The sequence below is a fragment of the Sinocyclocheilus grahami genome, unplaced genomic scaffold (assembly GCF_001515645.1).
Source record: "Sinocyclocheilus grahami isolate Dianchi unplaced genomic scaffold, SAMN03320097.WGS_v1.1 scaffold72.1, whole genome shotgun sequence".
In the NCBI taxonomy this organism is placed as follows: domain Eukaryota; kingdom Metazoa; phylum Chordata; class Actinopteri; order Cypriniformes; family Cyprinidae; genus Sinocyclocheilus; species Sinocyclocheilus grahami.
Window position 1 is genome coordinate 1659723 of NW_015505251.1, and position 26243 is coordinate 1685965.

At 38.0% G+C, this 26243-nt stretch overlaps 1 protein-coding gene across 2 annotated transcripts; it reads right to left on the minus strand.

Annotated features, from left to right (window-relative positions):
- Nucleotides 1–5326: 5326 nt before the first annotated feature.
- Nucleotides 5327–26243, minus strand: LOC107585593 (serine/threonine-protein kinase TAO1-like). 2 transcript variants are annotated; one of them, XM_016272678.1, is made up of 20 exons: nt 25810–26243; nt 14110–14354; nt 13943–14014; nt 13146–13247; nt 12981–13026; nt 12724–12820; nt 12018–12131; nt 11681–11772; nt 11504–11597; nt 11334–11415; nt 10394–10561; nt 10012–10218; nt 9320–9451; nt 8939–9175; nt 8690–8818; nt 8401–8604; nt 8039–8278; nt 7081–7293; nt 6817–6999; nt 5327–6447 (listed from the first exon to the last, which is right to left on the minus strand). In XM_016272678.1, the coding sequence occupies exons 2-20, from the start codon at nt 14239–14241 to the stop codon at nt 5929–5931; spliced, it is 3063 nt and encodes a 1020-aa protein (XP_016128164.1). In that variant the 5' UTR covers nt 14242–14354; nt 25810–26243; the 3' UTR covers nt 5327–5928. The 2 variants fall into 2 exon arrangements, with proteins under 2 accessions (XP_016128164.1, XP_016128165.1); XM_016272679.1 differs by lacking the exons at nt 12981–13026; nt 13146–13247; nt 13943–14014; nt 14110–14354; nt 25810–26243 and adding an exon at nt 12461–12568 and having other exon boundaries at nt 12724–12795.

The window sequence follows — 26243 nt, forward strand, 5'->3', positions numbered from 1 at the left end:
GACCTATGGGAGGATTCAAAATAGAAACATTTGCCTCTTTTCTGTGCCTTTTATAGCTCTTATGCTGCACCTTCTGACATTCGCATGAATGGAGGGTTCAGAATAAAGAGGACCCAAAACGTTCCTGTGATCAATAGACAGACACATTTTCTAATACAAATGGAAACACTAAGTGTGCAGAGGTGACGTGTAAACACACACTACTCCCTGAAGTTCAACTCTGAGGCCCCGGAGCCCCGAGGCTCCTTGCACACAGGCCAGAAACCCATTTAAAAGCGCAAGGTACATAGTTTACAATTCTTAATAGATTTCTTTTAAAACATTTGTCTATACACAGAGAATCTTGATTTGGGGGGGGGGGGGCTGAGATACGCCGCCATCGATTTAGTTAATTTCTATGCATTTTAAATCTTTATTTTAAACCAAATATACAATATGAACACTCTCCCCAGAAGACGACTTTAGAGTTTGGTAGGTACACTTTATACTCACTCTTTCACATTAGAGCTGCATTCATTTGGTAATAAGGGTCACACAAGATCTTTTGGGATATTAAGGAAAGGGAGAGACACGTTCTACCCGGAGAGTTTTGTTTTCACCAATGATTGCACAATGGAAACAGAAGGGGGAGGGTAACATTGTACTTCATCAGAAGTGTTAAAACGTGAGTAAAAAATTCACGAGAATGAGTCAGTCAACGTGACTCCTGCAGTCAAACTGATGTAAAGCAAACCAACAAGATAAACTCGCTTGGGAAAACAGCGTTAGCTTGAAAAGTTCCCCCAAGAAAGCGCATTCAGGCATCCGTGTGTTGAAACGCTGGATCCAGGCGGAGCTTGGCGAGGAGTGATGGCATGTGAAGCAGTGGGGGAGAGTGAGGGCAGGCAGGGGCATCGGCAGCACAGCTCATATCCTCACAATACTGGGCACTGACACCTGCGGTACGGGCGGCACAGAGGACAGAGAGAGAGAAGGGGAAAAGATCCCTGCGTGTTTGAGAGGAAATTCTACTCATGGACTTGGTCATCTCAGTCACTTATAACAGCCAACAAAATGAGGGAGAAAATACCCTTTTTGGCTGTTAAATCTTTGGGGCAGCTATTGATTTCATAAAATACATATACTTTACAGACGACACTACCAGTCAAACATGGACACCCCTGACTGAATGCAAGCGTGCTAACTTCTTCAATACTATTTAAAAAGAATCCCAGGATGCACCTCATGAACTTCGCTGAGAGAATTTGGCCATTAACTTTCCCATTAGAGGAGATGAGATTGATTTAAGCAAAAACGGTAAAGCTGGTAAGTTTGATTCATGTCTGTGAATCGATTAGATTGAACCGATTAAAAAAGTGAAAATATGGGAGTCATCACACACACAAACGTATGTTCACAAACGTCTCTGCTTGGCATTTCTCCTATGTTTTTGTAAACTTAAGTGTAGGTAAATATAATTAATACTACGTATTTTTATGTAATATTTCCTTGTATACATGTAGTGCAAAGCAGTGTAGGAAAATGCCATTGTTTTTTAGCTCGATTCTTCAAGAATTTGAATACATAAAACATTAAGAATCTACTTGGCAAAAGCTGTTTGGTTGAAATAAGGCTACGCTCCTCTAATATACGCTACTATTCAATAGTTTGAGGTCAGTATTATTTTTTAAGAAATAATTTTGATTCAGCAAGGACTCATTAAATTGATCAAAAGTGACAACATTTATAATGTTATCCAGTGTAGGATTTCTATTTCAAATAAATGCTGTTCTTTTGAATTTTCTATTCATTAGAGAATCCTGAAGTAATTTTATCATGATTTCCACAAAAATATGAACCAGCATAATTGTGTTCAACATTGATAATAATAATGAGATCAAATCAGCATTCAGAATTATTTCTAAAGGATCATGCGACACTAAAGACTGGAATAATGGTTGCTTAAAATCAGCTTTGCCATCACATGAATGAATTACATTTTAAAATAGAAAACAGTCATATTAAATAAGAGCATAAAAGACTTCCCAACCCCAGACTTTTTAATGGTAGTGTATATATACTGAATAGGGCTGTCAAAATGACTGAAAAACTAAATTCGAATTTTCGAAAAAAGCTTTTGGCTTCTCTCCGGGGGCCACAAGAGGGCTCATCAAGCAAAATATTATGCACATTTCTTCAAAGCGTAATAAAATAACATGACTATCTTTGAAAAAAAAGTGCATAATGTTAAAATAATGTTTATAAACTATATATAATTAATAAAGTTGCTTAAACAATTAGAAAACCCCCCCAGCACCATGCATGTATGTATAGTTTAATACAAAGGACCGAAAACCAATCACAAAGAGTAGGCAACTTTCTTCATTTAAAAACTTGAGATACAGTGGGATGGGGAAAAACTGCCATAACGTCTTTAGACATGTTTTTTAAAAGTTGAACTTTCATTAATTTTACATGGCTTTCTAAGCATGCCGCTCTCTGCGAGACGCGAGTGCAACGCTTATTGATGTCCCTCTAGAAAAGTGATAAATATGCGTTCTGTGTGAAAGGCTCGGTTTCAGTTTTGACGTAAACAACATCATCTCCACACTGATGCTCTCATTTTCCGCAATATATGAATGAACTAGGGATGGGCGGTACCACTTATTTTGTTTTCGATACGATACCAATATTTTTCAAGGCAGTATCGTTGATATCGATACCGATTCGATACTTCTGAACTAAACTTTTAAATTATGAAATGTATTAAATTAAGAGTAAAATGAGTAATGATAAGCAGATGGGTAATGAAAACGCATTTTAACATTCAATACGCCTTAATTGTAACTTATTAGGTTATATTTTAGTTTACACATGGTTCAATACGTTTTTTGTTTACACATGATTCAAATATATAAATACTACAGTTGAACTATGGTCACTTTAGTAAAACTATAGTTAATTTTCATAAGGGACTGCCAGTGACAGGCTGTTGCATGCATAAAATGCAACATTTTTATTCTGACAGTGTATGATTTCTATTAACATTACAGAATAGAACATGATCAATATTATCTTTCAACGTTCAATTTAAATTACTGTAATTGCACAAACTATGTAGGCTACAATTTCAGTTTGTTTATTGTGAAATAACTCAAACACGTTAAGCATTGTTCAGGGCTGCCATTCCCAAAAGCTTTAATGCTTTCTTATGATACTTTTGGGAAACGCAGCCCTGTTTGAATGCACTGTCAGAAGTGAGTGAACGCTCTCTGTGATGGATTGGTTCTGTCTTGCAACATTTGCGTGTTCAAATGAGCAGGAAAATAGTTATATCCTACACAATTACTCGCTAACAAAGGTTATTCATCCAATTCAATGCATATTGTACGCATTATTATTTTAATTTTTTTGTTGAATTAACAAAATCACTGGTAAATAAAACACACCTTAGTATCGATATTTTTTGTTTTGAGTATCGATACTCGCGTCAGTATACTTTGGATCGATACGCTCATCCCTAGAATGAACAACGTAGCAGCGCCGCATCTAGTGGGTTCAACTGGATAGGCTAACAAAAGCATTCAAATGCAATCAATGACACATACATCGTCATCACATCGAGCGCCACTGATAAGGCTGCCTGACGGCTGACACAGACCTTAAATTCGAATGCAACGTTTTTGCATTCGAATGTGGATTTATTTTTTATTCGACGAATATTCAAAATTAAAAAAAAAAATTGACAGCCCTAATACTGAATATACTATTATTTACAATATGGAAAATAGTAATAAAAAATAAGCAGTAGATGTGTCCAAACATTTGACTGGTAGTGAATGAGCATGAAACGGTAAACACACCATTTGCTATTTAGTGTGGAGATCATGAGACCAAATCAAGAGTGCTTGCCTGCTCCAAAAGAGCCAGTTAAGTGTCACATAACAAAGCCTGCTGTCATGACCTACAGAAAAAAAGGAAGTCATTCATGCTCCTACCGTTCCTTACATTCCCAGAGTGTCAAAGACATGACACAAACCTGATGGAGGACAGAGTACATTCAAATAGTTTCTGCATTCATTTCATTTGACAAATCATGACAGTACTGCACTAAAACCACTGACAAATTCATATCTAGCACTTCCTGAAAAGGACCACAGAATTCTTTTAAAAAAGTAACAGTAAACATACTGGACATCCGCCATCACACACTACAGTTAACGGCTGCATTAGTCATTTCCATAGTTGAGAACGCTTGTAAAAAATATTCCTTAAAACACAACACACTACATAAAGTGCTTCTGCTTGGCAGCTATTCAAAGGCACCTCAAAAGTTTTATTAACATAAGAGTTTAGCATTACATAGTGGGATAATATAAGCTCATATTTAGGTGTACAATCAAATATATCCACACTTCTTAAATGGACCAATACTGTCCCTTCATTAGCTTGGGGAACATGATTAAACTCTAAATTTGGGAGTGTTTTTTTTAGCTACATGAAAACATTAATCTTGGCATGTCTCTACTGAGTAATTAAACTATTAACACATTAAAGGCACTGAACATATATCTGATATATTTAAGCTGGCATTGCACACCTAAAACATCACATACAACGAATAATCAAGAAAGCACCACATCTAAATGTGTTTGGACACCTGATCCAGATGAAAGCTGGCTGACCTAATAAAATGAAGGGTGTATCAAAAGGCTAAGAAGACTGAAGACAGGTTGTCTGGCCATAATTAGGTTGCTTAATGCAAGTACAGACTAAATAAAAAGTATTATGCTGGAGATATGAACATATTTGTGCTTGCCTGCAATGTTTAAAATCTTAAAACACTAAACAAGTAACAAAAGTCTGTAAGATCAAGTTTTGAACCTCTTGAAATGTGTATTTTTCTTCACATTAATTTCAGCACAGTACTTGATGTAGGCAAACTCCTAAATCTTCTCTGCAAATGAATCGTCCGACTTAAAAATCTGACAACTAAAACACTTTCACTTAAAATCAACAGATTGGCCAGCTCTCTTCCTAATCCATATACTGCACACACATAATCCATTTCTTTATTTTATTAAAACCCAAACAATTTTTCCTAAGAGCATGACAGCAGGCTGACAGCTTAGATTGTATACTTATGTAATCATTATGCTTAAGAATTATGGCCAACATCTCCTTTTAACATCCTTTTGGTTTATGAATCCACATGTTAAGTGGACTAAAGCTAAATGAATAAACATCTATTTTATACACACACATATATATATATATATATATATATATATATATATATATATATATATATATATATATATATTTATCTCTGTAAACAGATTGGCCAGCTCTCTTCCTAATCCATATACTGCACACACATAATCCATTTCTTTATTTTATTAAAACCCAAACAATTTTTCCTAAGAGCATGACAGCAGGCTGACAGCTTAGATTGTATACTTATGTAATCATTATGCTTAAGAATTATGGCCAACATCTCCTTTTAACATCCTTTTGGTTTATGAATCCACATGTTAAGTGGACTAAAGATAAATGAAAAAACATCTATTTTATACACACACATATATATATATATATATATATATATATATATATCTTTCTCTGTAATATTTAGCATTAAATGAATCTCATCAAGTGAGCTTTAAATCAAGACTAGTGTTTTTGACTTTAGCTCTGCATGACTGTCAAACAAGCTTCATACAAAGTTAGAATTTCTTTTGACCTGAGCGATATCTGCTATCGTTTACATGCACGTCTGCATGTAGGAAAGTGAAATGAGAAAGCGAAGTAAAAGAAAGGGGGGATAGAGGGAGATGGTAGACAAGTGCAGTTGGCTCTGCTCTCTGTGCCAGTCTTTAGTGTGGGCCAGTGCGTTCCCCTACCCTGTGTGTGTTTGTGTGTGCAGGGTTGGCACAAACGCACTGGTGTCTATGTGTAAGACAGGTGCGAACCATTGGATATCTGAGATGTGATGCTGGTGCTCCTACTCATGCCCTGCTCAGTGCGCCCCGCTGAGGTGGTCCTCCTAAGTGCCTGAGGGCTGTTCCGCATCCCCACGCTGCTTTTTGGCATGGCCCCTAGGGGGCCCGAGGGGGAGTGGCCCCACGGAGGAAGCCCACCTCCTGGGATGGCTTGGCCCCAGCCCTGCTGGGCCTGTGCTCCTCCCTGACTGGAGTGGTAGTGGTGGCCGGCCCCTGAACCAGTGCTGCTGCCCCACTGTGTCCCCTGAGAGCCATCTGAATGATGCTGATGGGGGATCCAACTGGCCGGGGCCCCTGGGAAGCTGTGGCTGAGGCCCTCAGGAGAGATGTTAGCCAACACCATGTTGCTAAAGCCCAAGCGCATGCTCTCTGAGTCGAAGGCCTCGATTTCTCGAGCCTGGCGCTCCAGCAGGCTACGGATCCGCTCTGTGCGCTCGTTCTGCAAGGTCAACATCTCCTCTTCAATCTGTGGGACACAACAGAGGATAGTTAGTCAAGTTTAATTATTAATACAGTTTTAAAAAAAAGTTTAATATACAGTGGCCCCAAAAAGCATTTGGGCACTTAAGACATGATTAAATATGAATGATAAATAGAAAAAAATGATCTTTTATTTAGGCAACTTCTATTATTTTATTTTATATTCGATTTTATTTTCATTCTTTTTTTATCTTACTCCGCTACATGACCAAATATGACAATACTAAATTTGACACATTTTACAAGAGCATAAAGGAACAAAGCTTTTTGACTATTAAGTTTAAGTAATTCATACATTTATAAAAAAAAAAAAAAAAGGTGAATGCGATTGTGTGTTTAAATGACTCTGTAGGACCTTAGTCTCCAGTAAGGCTCTCCGGAGGGACACTCTCTGCTCCAGCTCCTTCCTCTCTCGCTCCTGCTGAGCATCCGTCTGCATCTTGATCTTACTCTGATATGCATTCAACAACTCCAACTCCTGCTGCAGCTGCATCCGCAGCACCTGACACTCTGCCTCCTGTGCCTCGTCTAGACGCAACTGAGAGAGATCATCTATATTAGTTGATCAGGGATTGATAGTGAAACAGTTTTAGCGTATTGTTCTCAGTCTGGTACTCACAGCCTGTGTGGAGAGCATGTTGTTGATGGTGTGGTCATACTGTTCGGCGAGGATTGCTAGTTTCCTGGTTTGCTCTTCCTTCAGTCTCTTCAGCATGGTCTTGTGTTCGGGTTTTGGTATGCTCTCCAGCAGCTGGTTTCGCAGGGCTTTGTACTGCCGGGTCTGGGTCTTACATGCATCCTGGAACTGTTTCTTGATCTGTAGCTCTTTGGACTATCAGAGAAAAAATAAACACCAGTAAACTAAACAAGTTAGGAAAAATTAAGTAATTAGGGATGTGCAAAACTACATATGTTCAAACTCAATTAGTTGGTCATTCAAAAAAAAGTGATGGGCTGGTTTCAGATTGACCTGACACTTTTGTTAAGGAGCATTCAAATGGGATGCGTTTATGTGTTCAAAAACAGCTGGAATGAGTGCAAAATAATTAAATTAAATGCAGCGATCCTCATTAATCAACTAGCTATTGTTGGAAAAATAGTTGACTTGTCATAAGTACAAATAATAATTATGAAAAAAAACCATCTAAAAATAGTCTACCTCACTAATTAGTCGTTTGGTGGATAGCTAGCTAATCTGTCATAAATACACAAATAATATTAAAAGAAATTCTAAAACTAGTCAACCTCACTAATGAACTAGTCAATTGTTGGACAACTAGTTAGTTGACTAGTCATAAATACAAACAATAAATGGGAAAAAAATTCTAAACTATTTGACCTCATTGATTAGTTGACCACTGTGACCCATCCCTATAAGAAATCAGCTGAGTCAAATTTTTTTCATGCCCTAACTAATCCTAAACCTTATTTTAAATTTTAAACAGTAATTTGGCTAACACTGTAATTGAACAACAATTTGGTTGCCAGCCCAGTTCTGCAACCACCATGCTATAGCTAAGCCTCTTTTCAAGGAATTGCAACCTACAACCTTGTCTGGAAAACTCGAGTGACATTACCTTGAGGCTCTTGGGCTGCTGTCGGACCTCCATGACGTGTTTGCGTCTGAGCTCCCTCTCCCTGCGCTTGTTGTACTCCAGCTGGTTGGTGAGCTCTGTCTGGTGCTGCAGGCGTATCTGCTCTGCACGCATCTTCTGGATGTTGCTCAGGTGTCTGAACTCCAGCTCCTGCATAGACTCATGGTGTCGGAGCAGCATGGCGTGCTCTAGATCCTTCTGCGTCTGACGCTTATTCAACTCCTGAGAACAGACAAATGTCAGACTAATTAATGTCACTTATTTCTGGCTCAGTTTAAAGCCAAAAATGGAAACTAAATTTGGATTTGTGAGTTTGTATACATGCAAGCTCTCCGTCTGCTAACCTCTCTCATTAGATCCTGCTCCACGTTGTGACGTGCAATGAGAATTCGCCGTTTGAACCTGCGGCACTCAAGCTCCAAATACTGCCGCTGCCGGCGAAGTAGGTTGGCCTCCTCCTCTGCCTGGAAGTGCTGGAATTTCTCCTTCTGCTTGGACAGCCACTCCTGCTTCTCCTTCTTTGGTGTGGACTGGTTCTCATTCAGCTCCTGCAATGAAAAAGTGCAATAAATGGGAATGTGCAATGGAATATAATGAGGATAAGAGTGAAGCTGTTCAGATTGGCTTCCTGACCTCTTTGAGCTGTTCCTTGCGCAGTTTGTACTCGCGTTTCTGAGACTCCAGGAAGCTGCTGAGCTCCTTCTTCTGCTGGCTCTGAATGTGCTGCAGGAACTTCTTTTCATCGTTGGCAAAAGTCTTGGCCTGGAAAGCAGAATGATGCATCATAAACAGACGATTCTGACTTTTTAACATCTTTTTGCCCTTACACATGAACAATTAATGATGTTTATGATTTGGTTTTGTATAATAATGTTACAGTACATCTTTCTCCATGGTGCATTGGTGCTTCTTGATGAGTTTGTCCATCTCGGCAGCAAAGCTGTTCCTCTGGTTCTCCAGTTCTTTGTCTAGCTTGAGTCTGTGCTCATCCATCTCGCCCTTCAGCTTGTTCTCGAGGGCCAGAAGGTGTTTCTGGTGCTGCCTGCGCATTCGTTTGTAGCCAGACATCTGCTCACGCACCTCAGAGTCCTGCTCGTGTTCTTGAATCTGACGCGTCACCTAGGGCACACAAAGACCAGATCTGTCAAGAAACCAGCTTTTATCCCTCAAGTGTTGTAGAAAACAGTGAACTATTAAACTTGAAGTGATCCGAGAGCAAACAGACTCCCTGAATCTGTTCTTGGGTGGTAATCTGGCTCTCACCAGGGAGGCTGTCCGAATGGTGGCAAAGTGCTCTCGATTCCGGTATTGACGCCGTGGTGTCTGTGCTGGGGGAGACTGAGGCTCTGTGGGCTGTTTCTGAGCCTCGGTTTCATCCTGGTAGCTCTCTTCCTCCTTCAGACAAATTAAGCATATTAGTATAATTTAAGTATACATAATAGACACATGGTGAACTAATCCTTTAATACCATAAAAACAGAACAAACATGCATGATATGTTCAGTGCACTTTGGATTTCAAAGACAGTCAATGAGCAGTTACAAAGATCTCACCTCTTAAAAATACAGCTAGATGGGCTTTATTAATATTTCAAGCACATTAGTACTCAACTTTGACTACTTAAACTTTGCCTTAACTATCAATTTGTACTGTCTTGTAGCCTTTGACTAAACTGCAAAAGGTCTGGTCCATGATTAAGACTGTTAATTCCAGCCAGGAGGAGACTGTCTGATTGACATGTAAAGCAACCAACCACAGTTTGCTTAATTTTTGCATGAGATTTAGCGGTGGGTAAATCTGCAATACATGCTATCACAATTATAGACCAGTGTGAAAAAGTATTTAAATAATGATGTGAAAGGATTATATACCCTTTGCATATAATACAAAGCAAGTCACTTTTTAGAGAATAAATGTAATGTAAATATGTAAATACTTTGTGGACGTGCACAAACCGGTTTGATGTGAATCATGGAGCTGTTGGGTATGATGGTTTGGTCTTTCTCCATCAGGTCCACCTCGCTCTTGTTATCGTCTGTGGCGTCAGGCAGGCTGTTAACTGAGCTGCTCTGTGAGCTCGCGCTGATGGACATGCTAGGGATGGACTGGTTACTGCCCACACTGTTCACTGTACCTGTGCGGCCAACACTGTGCTCCACCTCCTACAACACATTAAATGAATGGAAACATACTTTCAGTAAAAATATCCTGTATGTGTTGAGGCCGTGCATTTCTATAAACTAGGACAAAACACAACTTCCTCCCTTGGCAGGAAAACACATTTGGCAGTGTACCAAGGGTCGAAGGAGGTCGAGATATGCCATTACAATAACTGACCTCCTCATCGTCTGGGACCTCTGCTGCAGGGCCGTTGTGGGCCTCCTGGAAGAGGATCTTTTTCATTTTGCGGTACTGCAGGTTGTCCAGCTCTCTCACAGCATCTTTGGTGCGCTGGATCAGATCAATAAGCACCGAATCCGGCCGCTCGCGCTGGACAAACGCATGCTGCACACAGAAAGAGGAGGTTATGATGATCAAGATAAAAGGATCAGATGCTTCAAAAGACACTGAGTGAGGATTTTTACTTTAAAATATTATCAGCTCCAACTGAACCAGTAGATTCACATATTACAGAGCTCAACTGCCATTCAAAAGTATGGGTTAAGTAACGTTACATTTTTTTTTTTTTAAAGAAATTAACAATTTTATTCAGCAAAGATGAATTAAACTGACCAAAAGTGACAGTAACTGTTCTGACTGTTTGTTTGAACTTTCTATTTGTCAAAGAATCCTAAAACATGTATCATGGTTTCCACAAAAATATTAAGCAGCACAGCTGTTTCCAACATTTATCATAAGACGTAATTTCAGGTATTTACAACAAACTAAAAACAATAAAAGTAAAAAAAACAAAAACAAAAGTTGCACTTTTTTAAAGAAGAAAACATTAATTTTTTTTGTTGTTTTATTGTTATATTAATATGTTTTTATCTTTTTCATATTAATCCGAACTACTACCTCAAACAGGTCAACAAATAAACTTTTTGTTGTTAGGCTTTGCATTACAAACTCCCTTGTGTCACAGATGCGAGAAAACATGAGAAAGCCAGAGCTTTCAGAATAACAGCTAAAGGCATCAAAGTGTGGTGATGATAGAAAAGATCACATTAAAATAAATGAATTCTTACAGTGTCCCTAAGCATTGCAATAGAATCTACAGAAGAGAACTCACTGAACTCCATCCTTCTGTTTGAACAGTGAACTTTCTTTAACTTACTTTCAGCAGTTCTTCAGAGTTGGGTCTATCGTGGGGCAACTTCTGTAAGCAGGAGTCCACAAAGTTTCTGAAGTAGTCCGTCCTGGGAAAAGAAAGAGCGAGAGGATTTCAAACAATACAGCTTTGAGTTGAGAAAGGTTAATGAACATGAGGGAAAAGCCATCACTCACCATTCACTGGACTGCAGGGTTGGATTCTCATTCTGCGCGATGTGGTATAAGGCACTCATTGCATTCATGTTGAAGAGTGGTGGTTTTCTTTCAGCTGAAGGGCAAGAAGACTATCAGAAAAACAGACTGGGTACCCGAGCAAAAAATGAAGTCTTTATGAATCCTATTTCATCTCACCTAATTCAATACAGGTTATTCCTAGAGACCAGATGTCAACCTTTCCATCATACTGACCCTCATCCATGGCCAGGATCACCTCTGGGGCCATCCTGAGATAGAGGAAACCGCAAACGTTTTAAGAAAAACAGAAGACTACAGTGTTATGTAATACAACCATAAACTATCAATAATACATTTTAGTAGTTGGAAGGCCTAGACAGAATCTAACATACCTTTTAAGGCCTTAAAACCTGATTAACTGCAGACTTCCCTTTGAATAATTAATATATATTGTCTGATAAGGCCTTTGAAGTTTATAACCATTGAAAGTCTTGAAGATAAATGGGCAACTCACCAATAAGGAGTCCCCACAAATGAATTAGCAGGAGAGGCAATTGAAGCAGAACCGAAATCTGCCAGCTTCACCTGTCCAGGCTCTGTGAGCAGGATGTTCCCAGCCTTGATATCCCTGTCAAACAGCCAGGAAAGGGTAAACTTACAAAACTGAACCACACTCTGCCCTGCTTTATATAGCTAATAATGTCAACATTCACAGGTTTGAGACATTATGTATAGCTAGGCATATTAACCTGCAAATACTTGCCATTTCAGTGATGAATTGATTGCACTGGTATTATCCTTTTACAAATTAACAGTTTTGTAAATAGATAATAGACATTTTTGAGTGAATTTGAAGTTTTCTACATTAAATATGATGTAATATATATATATAAATTTTTTAAAAATCAGGGTTGGTACTGAGAAACTCTTAAGCCCAAAGTATACTTCACTTTTTACTTTGTACGCGCAGGTCGCACATGCGTATTGAATTTGTTTTGCAGTAATCAGTTGTTCCACAAGGTGGCAACACTGTCCCGGGCCGCTGTTTCACAGTAGAAAACGAAACTAAAGAGACAGAACAACAACAAAATAGCGCACAACATCAAATAGAGTATACTTTGAAAGGCTACGCGTTCGACTATACGCATACCCTAGCGTACGCATATAAAACGAAGTATACTTTGGGCTTAACTAACTCAAGTGCTAACATGAGAACTCACCTGTGAATCATGTTGTGGGAGTGAAGGTACGCCAACCCCTGCAAAGCACCATGAGTAATCGCTGCTATTTCCATCTCTTGTAAAGGTTTTTTGTGTACTGTGGGTAAAAAAAAAATGTTTGTAGAGGTCTCTCTGAAGATAAACAAATACTTCTATAAATAAATGCTCCTTTGTTTGTAACTTGAGGCCGTATATAGAGTCAACATATCTTTGTGGGAATCGACACATTAAGCAAGCATCAAAACATCCAAGCTTACCCTCGAGAAGATCTGAGGCAGACCCCAGACAGTACTCCATAACCAGCTAGAGAGACAGAGACGCATATCAGCAAGTAGTCCATGCATATAGAAAACATATATATCAGACTGTTCATATAAAAACAGATGTGATCTGATAGCTGCTAGCTGGGTTGGGTTTCTTACCCATGCTGTGTGCTCTCGCAGGTAGCATCCTTTATACTCTATGCTGTTTGGGTGCTTTATCCTCTGAAGGAATTTCACCTCCTTTATTATATCCTGCCATTTCTGGAAAAAAAAAAAGATAAGAACAGAAAGCAAACAGTTATACAATGAACCAATGCATATGAAATGTATAACTATGCAATGCACTTTCAGATAAACAGTCAATAGAACCTTTTCTTTCATTCCTGTTTATAAGAATGGTTCTTTTATATTGCATATGCATTTGTATGAGTTTGCTTTTCAGACACAAAATTTATGGGAGGAGTTTGCAAGGTGATTTACTAAGGTTTGCAGTAGACAATTTGCTGGTATTTGTGCCATTATTTAACACCCAAATAAGTATGTCTTATGTCTTAACCCATTTTGTGCCCATGTTAGTAGATTATTCGCACCTGATTATTATCGGCTTTGCTTGTTTGCGAGCTTATGCTAATTTGTGCTGCTAGTGGTAGACTGCATTGGTCATTATGGAAATGTGCTGGTGTTCTATAATTTGCACATAGTAGATCACCCACAGAACTTCACACTCCCATCAGTGCTTTAATGAGATCAAATCTGCCCTGTTTAATAGATCTGGCCTTAAAATTTTAACACATTTATTGGTGAACAGAAAAAGACACTATACATCAGAGCTCTGATTAAATAATGAATCATGGAATACATGCCTAGGTTACAGTTTGGAGGGAGACACAATCCTGTGTAATCTCTCTTAACTTAAAAAGAAAGAACAACATGAGAAAATTAGTGTTTATTTTCACCTCATTAGACTGTTTTCCACTATATGACATTTTCTTGATGGCCACCACCTCCAAGGTCCGCACATCCCGTGCCTTTAAAAAATAGATAAATTCATTCATTTAGTAGAAGAATGATTATGACTTCAGTGTTCAAAAGCCATTTTGTTGGGAGATGCAAAAATACTCACAAAGTATACAGCGCCAAAGCTGCCATGACCGATCTCTCTCAGGTCTGAGAAGAGTTTTTCGGGGTCTTCTTTAAAAAAGAGATCTGCGATCTCTGGGTCCTTCAGACTCCCCGTGCGAGCAGCGTTGGGCATGCTGGGAGGGGGCGGGGCCTGGGCCGCAGCCACCAGTCACTATCTGGGTCTGCGACACGACAGCCCCCACTGATGGCTCATCTGCAAGACTGCGGCCTCATATGGACCAAAACCTGACAGAGAGAGAGTGTATCATTGCATTAGAAAAAAATTGGGATTAAATCAGAAAACATTTGGTGAAAATTCTGTTACTTCCTTTTTTTTTTTTTTTTGTAGATTTTGAATACCAAGTTTTCTTTCAATGGAGACTCGAGACATTTTGACTCCATTGAATATGAATACATGAACACTTCTGTGCCATGACTTAACAATAAGGAGGAATCATTCAGAAAATGTTCTCAACTCTATGAGAAACTACATGCTCAAACTGCTGTTTGCAGCAAAATACCCCAGGCTGATGTGTTGCGTTTGCGCTTTACAGCAGATGTGGTCAGTGAGTTCCTCTTGTGAGCCTCAGAGAGAGGGAGAGAGGAAGTGTGCAAGAGACAACCAGGAGCTGCAGTCATAACATCAATGGCTCTCCCATTCTTACAAACACAGAGAGAGGGTCAAACTCCAGAATGACTCCACAGCCCACTGCTTCCTCATCCAGTCTGCTGCTCTATTTATAATCATTCTTTCCACTGAATATGTCAAGCCATCCCCAACACAGCTGACCAAGTCATTCATTTTCACTTTCAGTGTCTTGTCTCAATGAATCAATTAAAAACACTGATTAAACGGTTCTGATTCACAAGTCTCCACAAGACATTTTTACAGATCTTATACATTATCATATCATATATATATTTGTGCCCAAATACAAAAAAAGGGACAAACCCAGCTATTGGGTTGTTTTGACCCAGCAGTTGGGATGTTTTGAACCCAACCGCTGGGTCAAAACAACTCAATAGCTGGGTTTGGCCTTTTTTAACCCAGCGCTGGGTTATATTTAACCCAGCGTTTTTTAGAGTGTAGTATTTGCACCAGCTAAAAATGGCTTTTAGTCAGTTATTCTATCTTTCGCCGTAGTGTGTCAGTAGGAAATATCAGTTTACATTTCCAAACATCCAGTCTGTCTGGAATAACATGAAGAAACAGAACAAACTGAGACAGACTAAATCCAGAAGAACTGTGGAGACGTCGCCAAGATGCTTCAAGAAAGCTTCCTGCAAAGCTAAAGTACTGTTAAAAGTTTTAGGCACTTTACAAAAATGCTGTAAAATGAGGATGCTGTCAAAAATAACGTCATAAATAGATTTTCTTTATCAATGAACTTCTATTAACTAAATTAAATCAACATTTGGTGTGAGCATCCTTTTTTTAAAGCAGCTTTTGCCCTAGGTGCACTTGCGCATAGTTTTTCAGGTAGCTTTGCAGGTAGGTTTCTTGAAGCATCTTGGAGACGTAGACATTGCTACAGTTCTTCTGGATTTAGTCTGTCTCAGTTTGTTCTGTTTCTTCATGTCATTCCAGACAGACTGGATGATGATGAGATCAGATCTCTGTGTGGAACACTGGCTGTTGTCAGACTACTTCTGCAAACAAAAATCTCACTGGATTATTACAATTAATGCCAAAATAAATGTTTGGAAATGTAAACTGATTTCCTACTGACACACTACAGCAAAAGATAGAAATAACTGACTTAAAACTATTTTTGGGCTGGTGAAAATACTGGTGTTCTAATAATTTTGGCCACCACTGTATTTATAAAACTTAAAAAATGTTTTTTATACTTTTATTCAACAAGGATGCATTTCTTTGCATTAATCAAAACTGGCAGAAAATATATTTATAATGTTAAGAAATATGTCTATTTTAAATAGGCTAAATGCTGTTCTTTTGAACTTTCTATTCGTCAAAGAATCCTGAAAAAGTGTGTCATGATTTCAACAAAAATATTAAGCAGCACAGTTTTCAACAGTTTTGATAATAAGAAAATATTTCTTGACAACAAATCAGCATATTAGACAGATTTTTGAAGGATCATCATCCTTTTGTATAAAAGCTTCATGTAAATCGCTATTTAAAAATGGAAATAAACATGTCTGTTAGAGATGATTATGATGTATATAAAAGGAAGCAGAAATATCCAGCTTCATCTGATGCAGGTGGGGTGGTTTATTGGCAAGAGGCTGTTGTTAATAAGTGGAGTGTCAGAGCAGTCAAGCACACTCTGGCCAAAACTCAGTAGAGGGATTGCTTCCAGCACTGGCTCCCATCTGAAGCCCAGCAACTAGCACATCAGTTTCCATGGCAACAGCATCTCTGAGCCAATGGCCAAGAGGCTGCAAACTATCCTCTCAGAACACCCTCTCGAACGATGTTTATCTGCTTATGTGCATGACTGACTAACTGACAGAGCGATATAATGAGAGACATCATGACACCTGGTCCACAGCTGTACGCGTCTGAACTGAATCATTCCAGATAAGACACACCTTGTAATCTTTCTGTTGAGAATTTCTTCAGCTCCGCGGCATCGCAGTTACAAACGTCCGTCACTATTCCAAATGCAAACCCTAGGAGTTTGCATTACTTTGTCACCTTGTCCATGGTCAGTCACACACGGGACTGACACACAGGACAGAGTGAACAGCTAAAATCTACACTTAAAAGTGAATACGACATCATCATGAAACACAATTATTATATAAGCTGGTTTTAGACAAGGAGTGGTTGGCTCATACATAAGATTGGGTTGGGATGCACAAAATGGACATCACATACTAATATGTCAGTACTTAAAAGGATAGGCCACCCAAAAATGAAATCTCTGTCATCATTTACTTACCCTCATGTCAAATCTTGTGAAAAACACACACAAAAATATTTTAAACCGTATGTATCCATACAAAGCCATTTTTATTTATAGTGCACTACACTATACAGATTGTTTCAAAGCAACTTCACAATAATAAACAGGGAAATAACAGAATAAATTATGCAAACATCTTTAAAGGGGTCATATGATGCTTTTTTAAAGATCATTATTTGGTGTATTTGGTGTAACAGAATATGTTGACATACTTTAATGTTCAAAAAACACATTATTTTTCAAATACTGTACATTATTGTAGGTCCTCTATGCCCCGCCTCTCTCAAACGCTTCGTTTTCTACAAAGTCCCTCCTTCCGACAAGCGCAGTCTGCTCTGATTGGCCAGCTGACCCAGTGCATTGTGATTGGCCGAACACCGCAAGCACTCGTCGGAAATGTAACGCCCCTTACCATAATCGCGAGCTTCATCTTTCAAAATAAATGTAAAGACAGAGCCCGAAAGGGGAACAGAGTCGCGTGACAGACACAGTGATGAACGCATCGACACTAACTGCGGTTACTGAAACCATGCCTTCTTTCTTTGCGTCAACATGTGGGTGGCATTATGCAAATATTTCCACATAGTGAGGTAGATATGTGGGGGCGTGTTAGAACGAGCCGTTTTAGGGGGGCGTGGCAGAGTCTTAACTTTAATAAAGAATATCTCTTTGGTTTTGAGACTTTAGTCTTTGCAACTTCAGGGATCTTATCTATGCACAATCAGCTTGTAACACTCCAAAGAGAAAGGAAAACTTGAAATCGCATCATATGACCCCTTTAAATATGAGACAAATCCAAATTTTGCTTTAAAGCAGCTCTAAAAAAATGTAATTATTCAGCTCATGTCGGTTTGGTTCAAATTCAATAACTGTGTAAAGTTCATTAGCTACGAAACAAGTTCATTTCAGCTATAACAGGATTTCTGCAGGTTTTATGAAGGTAAATACAAGACTTTTAAAACCCTTTAAGACCAAGTAGAGAATTTATGGAATAAATTGAATGGAACACAAAACGTCAATATATTCTCTAAATGTACATGTCTTGTTTGCACAATGTTTCAAACTCTGAAAATACAACTTCAACAGATTTAGATTTTTACAGATTTTTGTTCTTGTTTTAAACATGAAAATAAGACTTCATAAGTTAATTTTGCATCTTAAGTAGATATCTTGTATCTTGATTTAAGGATGTTTAGATATTTGTATTGAGAAAAAAAAATACTTAAGAGGGTACTCTTTTTTTTTTTTTTGCAATGTATGCAACGCTTAATGCCATAACTTTATGATTTTTTTTGCTCTGATTTAAGATCTTTTAAGGCCTTTTAAGAAAGTATTTTAGTCTTTTAAGTCTTTTAAGAAAAAGAAAAGATTTTATTGATCCAGTTCTAGGGATGTTCATTTGAACCATTTAACCGGTTAACCGACCGTAAGAATTTTGACCGAATTGAATTTTATCCTTCCACAGTGGAAGCAACTACTCCTTTTAGTCCTAAAGATAATCTAAATTGTAAAAGGTTTGCCTTAATTTGTGTACATTCACAATAAAAACAAATCTTTGTGCTTTTGTAAAATAAGCCTAAAGAAAAATATGATGTCGCTTTCTGCCACCGAAACTCTGCATACTAGGCTACTTGTTGCACAGTTTTTCTTTCATGTTCTTAATTTATTATTTAAGTAAAAAAAAAAATTCTCGTATAGGCCTATTTATTTGTTATATATATATATATATAGCTTTATTATGATTTTCTCCGCTCGCAGAACTGCTGCAGGTGCGTGATGTGATATGATGACCATGTGAATCCTCATATTCTGTTGTTTGCTGCTTTTTGTGCATGTAAAATTAATCCCCGGGATTTTTTCCCCCTTGCATATTATTCACTGTGTAAATTAAATATATGTTTCTTATTAAAGTTACAAATGTGATTTAGCTGTCATTTTAAGAGCTGCCCAGATCCAATATACAGTTACACATGTATTTTCTTTCTCAGGTGTTTGCTTTTACTTAAGACCTAAATTTCTGTGTTTACAAGTATACTTGCAAAGACGGGCATTCTTCTGACACATACAAGTGTGTGTATTTAACCGTTAAAGGCCTATAGTGTGGCAAAAATAACTATTCAATACTCCCGTGCTCTATGAGCATCATCTTCATGTGCACGCGCCTCTGACAGCACTCAGAAACAGTTTGCACATTTAACAAAATGAGTTCTCTTTCGCTGCTGATTGCATTTAAACGACTTAAAATCGCTTGTTTTTAAACCGCAATGCTTAAAAATGCGACAAGTTTTCTTGATCACGTAGCACAGCAACGTCATGTGAGCGTGTAACCGCAATAGAGAAGATATCTACGGTGGCTGAGAAGTGCAGAACAAATCACAATTCTGAAAACAAAAGAACAAATTACAAACGCAAATGCAAGTCTAAAAAACAAAATAACAATTCAGAAAACACAACAACAATTCAGAAAACACAACAACAATTCAGAAAACACAACAACAATTCAGAAAACACAACAACAATTCAGAAAACACAACAACAATTCAGAAAACACAACAACAATTCAGAAAACACAACAACAATTCAGAAAACACAACAACAACAATAGAGAAGATATCTACGGTGGCTGAGATGTGCAGAACAAATCACAATTCTGAAAACAAAAGAACAAATTACAAACGCAAATGCAAGTCTAAAAAACAAAATAACAATTCAGAAAACACAACAACAATTCAGAAAACACAACAACAATTCAGAAAACACAACGACAAATCTGAAAACAAATTAACAAGTCAGAAAACACAACGACAAATCAGACAAACCGGAAAAGGTAGGTATAGTTTGAGACAGCGCCATTGGTTTGGGATATACACTCCGTTTTTTTCATTCCAGAGTAATGGCAATTCATACAATACATTTAAACTGAGCTACTTTAATACCATCTCCGAACTTTCTACCACGACTCTGCTGTTCTTCGGCTGGTTCTTCCCTGTATACGTTGATTAACAGATCTCTCGTCCAGTCAGCCGTGAGTAATCCCAAACCAATGGCACTGTCTCAAACTATACCTACCTTTACCGGTTTGTCTGAATTGTCGTTGTGTTTTCTGACTTATTTTGTTTTCGAATTTGTCATTGTGTTTTCTGACTTGTTATAATGTTTTCTGAATTGTTGTTGCGTTTTCTGAATTGTTATTTTGTTTTTTAGACTTGCATTTGCATTTGTAATTTGTTCTTTTGTTTTCAGAATTGTGATTTGTTCTGCACTTCTCTGCCACCGTAGATATCTCTACCGGTTGACAAATTTCTACCGGTTAATCGTGTCTACCGGTATATCGCTCACCCCTAGTGTGGATGTTGCAAAATTAATCAATTATGTAACAAATTCATTTCCGCTGTAAAGCAGCTCTACAGAAGACAATAGTGTCATAATTCAGCTTTGTTCTCATTCGATAGTGTTAGTGCAGTCAAATCAATAGTGTATTTTTAAACCCCACTGAGACGTTAACTTTAAGACACAAAAAAAACCCCCACCAAAACATTTTTTTAAAAGGGTCATAGAATGCTACATGCACTTTTACAAGTAGTTTGAACTGAAATGTGTGTTGGCAGTGTGTGTACACAACCACCCTATAATGATAAAAATCCACCCATTGTTTTTTTTTAAAATCTGGTTAAGTGTTTCCCCTTTCTCAAATCGAGCCGATCTCAGATGCCTGTCTGTGTGACGTCACACAGACAGGCCCCTCCCACGATAGTTTGATTGACAGTAGAGTTTCAGCACAGACTGGACTGGTGTCTTACCTTAGACCCGCCCTGAGTGAGCTGTCATCGGTCTGCCATTGTTTCACCGCCGGAGCAGATGTAGACAAGAATGACTCCTAAGTGATTGAGGTGTTCTGTTGTTGGATGTAATAATGAACAGCAGTCGTAATTTACTCCCGACATCTGAGCCGCTGAACTTGCAGTGGATTAATTGTTTCTGAAGGGAATGCGCCCCGATCTACATAAATGCGTCTATGTTCGCACGAATCATTCATGATCCAGCCTCATCTACAGAAGAAGTGAGTATAATGTTTTGTAATGAATCTTTGCAAATCGCCTTTCCTAATAATGTGCTAATTAGCAAGTTTCACGATGAATGCGGCTGAAGTAAACAGTCTCTCTGAGAGCAGTTCGGAAGAGAGGGGCGGGGTCAGCAGAACTCATTAACATTTAAAGGAAAAAGCTACAAAAACGGCTTGATCTGAAAAGAGCGGTTTTTAACAGGGTAAAAAAAAAACTGTGTTACAGACTTTTCATTAAGACCCTAAAGAATCATATCAACTTGTGGAAAATGGGCATCCTATGACCCCTTTAAGGATCTTCTTTTGTGAAGGAAAAATTATAAAGGTTTGGAACAACATGATACATTTTTTTGACTGGGTAAACTATTCCTGTAAGTTAGTTATGATGATAACACCAAATTTAACTTTAACACTCTCATTAATACCAATGCTGTCATAGTTACACAAGCGGCCTTCATTCCCAGTGTGCGTTATAAGTAAACACCATCAAACTATAGGCACATAGGAATGACCTCATTCTAAAATAGTGCTTTGTTTGTTGCTTTGTTGGGCCGATGCTCCCCCCTCAGTGCTGCTCAGATGATCGGCTGCACAGACACAATGCTGAGAGCTCAGGGCTGATGTCTCAGTCACAAGACCGGCCTCCCACCACACCAGCTGCCTCACACTCTCTCTGCCCACACACACACAGATCAACCCACTCGAATCACACCATCCCGTTCACCTTTACACATACATGAGCACTATAGATGCAGAGCTGACAGACACGCTAACTATATCTGAAAACGCTTACAGTGGGCCAGATCATGCACTATTTAGGGTTTTGAAAGGTTGTTTGAACTTGAATTTATATTGGTTTATATTTTGACAACAATTAACCATAGGCACTTATGTATTGTTTAAAGTGTAATAGTATTGTAAATAGGCATGAAGGTACATGCGATGACCACTTTAAGGAAGCATTTAAAATGTTTATAATCACGTGAGCCTGGGTGGCAAGTCCTTGGGAAACATTTTGAGATTCTTTATTTGAGATGATAGCTTTGATTTGAAGCCATTTAAACAACTTTATATATTTAAAAAATATTGAAATTCAAAATGGAATGAAAAAGCATGAATTCAAAATGATATTTATTTATATTTATTTACACTACCATTCAAATGTTTGCAATTAAATTATTACAATTAGAAATATTTTAAAATATAATTTATTCCTGTGATGGCAACGTGGAATTTTCAGCATCATTACTACAATCTTCAGTGTCACATGATCCTTCAGAAATCATTCTAATATGCTGATTTAGTGCTCATGAAACATTTATTATTATTTTCAATGTCGAAAACAGCTGTGCCATTTAATATTTTTTAGAAACTGTGATGCATTTTTCAGGATACTTTGATGAATAGAATTTATTTGAAACAGAAATATTATAAAAGTCTTTACTGTCATGTTTAATCAATTTAATGCATTTTGCTGAATAAAAGTATGTATTTTTTAAAATCTTACTGACCTAAATTTTTGAATGTTAGTGTACATATTCATTTTTATATATAAATGTTCTTTTAAATGAACGCTTGTTCATTCCATTTTAGTTCTAGTTCTTTCAATTAACATTCAAATGACTGTTCCGCATCTAATTTTCCACCTCATTGACATTGAATTTTAAAAAGCAGGGTTGCGAAGCAATCATGCTAACTGCCAGATGCTTAGCATGTGACACAGGCTGTAAGGGCAGAACGAGATGACACCCCATCAGGCCATTCAACAGACACACAGAAGGAATGTGGCAGGACAGGACGAAACAACAGCAGGGCAGGAACTGCCTACATGATGTCGCTTGCTTTCTTTCACGCAGTGTTTCTCTATTTCCTGTTCACTCAGCTCATGTGCTAATGCCACTTCAAATCTCCTATCAAACATTTCAAGTGCTAATCAGCTCTTTAAGTCAACATCAACATTCTTAACTCCTTCAACGAATTTCCTTCAGACTTTATCTCATTTTCCAATGAACTGACAAGTTTAAACAAAACTACTAGAGTCAAAGCAAAGCTTAGCCACACAAATGGAGAAATGCCAAGTTGCTATTCAGGAATGTGTGAAAAGCTGAAAAACAGAACTGTAACTGCCACCGCAAACACAAGGAAATAGTTCTATCTGTCCAAAACCCCAGCTTGTTTATGTATAATATTATCAAATCAATATCATTTCAGTGATTATTTCACACTGTAGGTATTCCTATTACTGTCCTACACCAAATAACCCTGACCACAAACACTGTCCAGTCACGACTGGCCTGAAAGAATTCGTCAGGATATCAAACAACTTACCCCTCTCCTTAAACAAGCATCACAACATCCTTTAAATTCAGATTAGGAGGAATGTCTAGGAAAGTTCTTCGAAGCAGGGAGTTCCCTTCATTTGCCAGACAAACAGCAGCACAGCCCTGACCCAGTCCTTCTCCATGGGCAGAGCTTTAGAGATGCTGTCCCGTGCCAGCGCTGCACCGCTTTGTATTTATAAACACTGAGTATGACCTTGCGAGTGATTAGGCCCTGCATCCTAGCTGCACCTGCGGAGATCATTTCATTTGGAAATTGTACCATGGGCATTATTTAAGAGACCATAGCTGCTAAATATCTGATATTATTGTTTTTTTTGCAAGCAATACTTACTTTTCAATATAGTATTGACTTTTGGAAAAGCCCTTGATGCCTCTTTAGAATCCCTGTAAAAAGTGTGTTTATAATTAGGCTATTGTTTCTTCTATAACAACAAGCAAAAAACAAACAAACAAACAAAAAAAACGTGTTTTTATGATATACTTTAACGGAACAGATAACAATGTTGAACACAAGACAAAAAAATAATAATACATCGGAATTCAGTGTTCAACTGCAGCAAGTACTTTAGTCTTTTTTGTGGTGCTCTTAGTGAAAGTATTGGCAGCACAAGTACAAACCTACACTACTGTTGCAATACTACTACTACTACTAATAATAATTATTATTATTATCATAAACAAACAAATATAAATAAATGCATGCAAATGTTACGACTATCAACTTATTTATATAATATGAAACTCAATTTATTATATTGTAATACCTGATTAAAATATTTCATTATAATAAAAACAAATATATTCCTTTGTGACAAATATGAAATATATAAAAATATATGTTTATAATTTTTTGTGATGTGTCAGTAAAAATATTGGGACAGCAATATTAATAATAATAAATAATAATAATAATAATAAAGCAATATAAATAAATAAATGAATAAATAAAAGCAAATATTATGACTAACAAGTTCAGTTATATTAATACAAAACATGATTTATTATATTATAATATCAGATCATAAATAATATTTCATTACTATAATAATATATATATGTATATATATAATCCTTTGTAACATTATTTGGTTTGTGTGTTTGTGTGTGTGTAGCCCAAACAATGGTTAAATGTCTGAACTACTGGGCAAGCAATAATAAAAAAAAAAAATTTAATTAATTAATTTACAAAAGTGTTCAATTAAGCCCTTAAATAATAATCATACTTAAATGCTCGGGAGGGCAAAAATTCAAAGCTGGTCAGTGCAACACTGTAGATCTCACTGTGCAAGAACAGCTATACGTTTGGTATATTTGAATCAATTATTATCCTGCAAGAGTGAGGGATGCATGGAAAGTGTCAAAACTGATAGACCAAACTTGTGTTAGTCACTTGATGACATTAATGATAATCAGAGGTCTGATATCAGATGGATGTGGGAGTGGAGACCCCGAGGGCTCAGTGTAACGGATGCTGTTGTGGACAGAGGCCCAGATTTAAGAGGCAGCAATGAGGTCAGAGAAAGACAATCACGGTGGAGAAAGCAGGCAGTGTCTCTCCACAACAGAGCACTATTCAGCCTCTCGTACGCATACCACCAGTTTGCATGTTTATGAGCAATGCAAAGCAATAAACAAATGCAGCAGAGCTTCATTGCATTATAATCAGAGCTGCCATTTCCACTGTGGCAGTGTACGAGCATCAATACACAGGTAGGACAGCAGGAAATACTATACAAGACCAGCAGAAGCAATAAAGCAATCATAACATCTAAGAGCCATTTATGAATCATCAGATCTATTACAATAAAGACAGCATCCCACTGACAGATGGAAATTTCAAAATGTAAACAGTAGGTCCATCCATCATGATCATTCAGTCTGTACATCTCAACTGTACAAATACATCTAATTAAACTGCTGTTTACACAGATACTTAAGCCTGGCTGGTCAACTGCACTTTACAGGAACAGCATGTTCTTAAGTATTTCAGACCACAATAAGGCAACACACCTTAATATATATATATGACGAAATAATAGACAACATACACAAGGTGATATCCACATTACACACAGATCACACACGAGCTAAAATCCCAGCAGACACATGCGCATTTCTATATGATGAATATGAAGATGATCTGTTAACAGATTCCTCAGCTGCAGCCAAACTTCAACAGTCACAACCCATGACTAGGGTGGCAACTAATAGATCAACACGGTTGCGTTTTTAATGTTAATTCACTGGAATGGGCTACAAGAAACAGAAAAACGTTTAACTAACTAATTCTGCTGTGTTAAAAAGCAAGAAATGTTAATTTTGACATGAACCTAAGTTAGCAGAAGCGCTAACAGCTCACTTACCCTCCCAACAGGCCAGGATGAGCAGCCAGCCCGAGAAAGCTCCTCCGACCACAACAACAAACCCAGTGGACTGAAACAAGTCTACCGACCACAATCAGTCACGACAAACGTATCGATCGCTGTCAAGCATGAGTGTCCGCTGGAGAAACTCCTCCAGTCCGGTGCTGGTTGACGGTGGCCCAGCAGCTCTTCACTCTCCCGGGCTACTGCTGCTGCTAAAGATGGCGTCCGAGACAGATCCACTCCCTGGCGGCTTAAAAACAGAGATGAACACGCTCCGGTTACACACCCACGGCGAGACCACACCTCAGATTCGGTCCGAAATGCTCAAGACTGTTGTTTTTTACACCAGTGTGTTTGAGCTGTGGGGTGATGATCATGTTGTGGTGGTGGCTGTGATTTCTCTCTCTCTGCCCTCCTCTAGTGATGTCCGA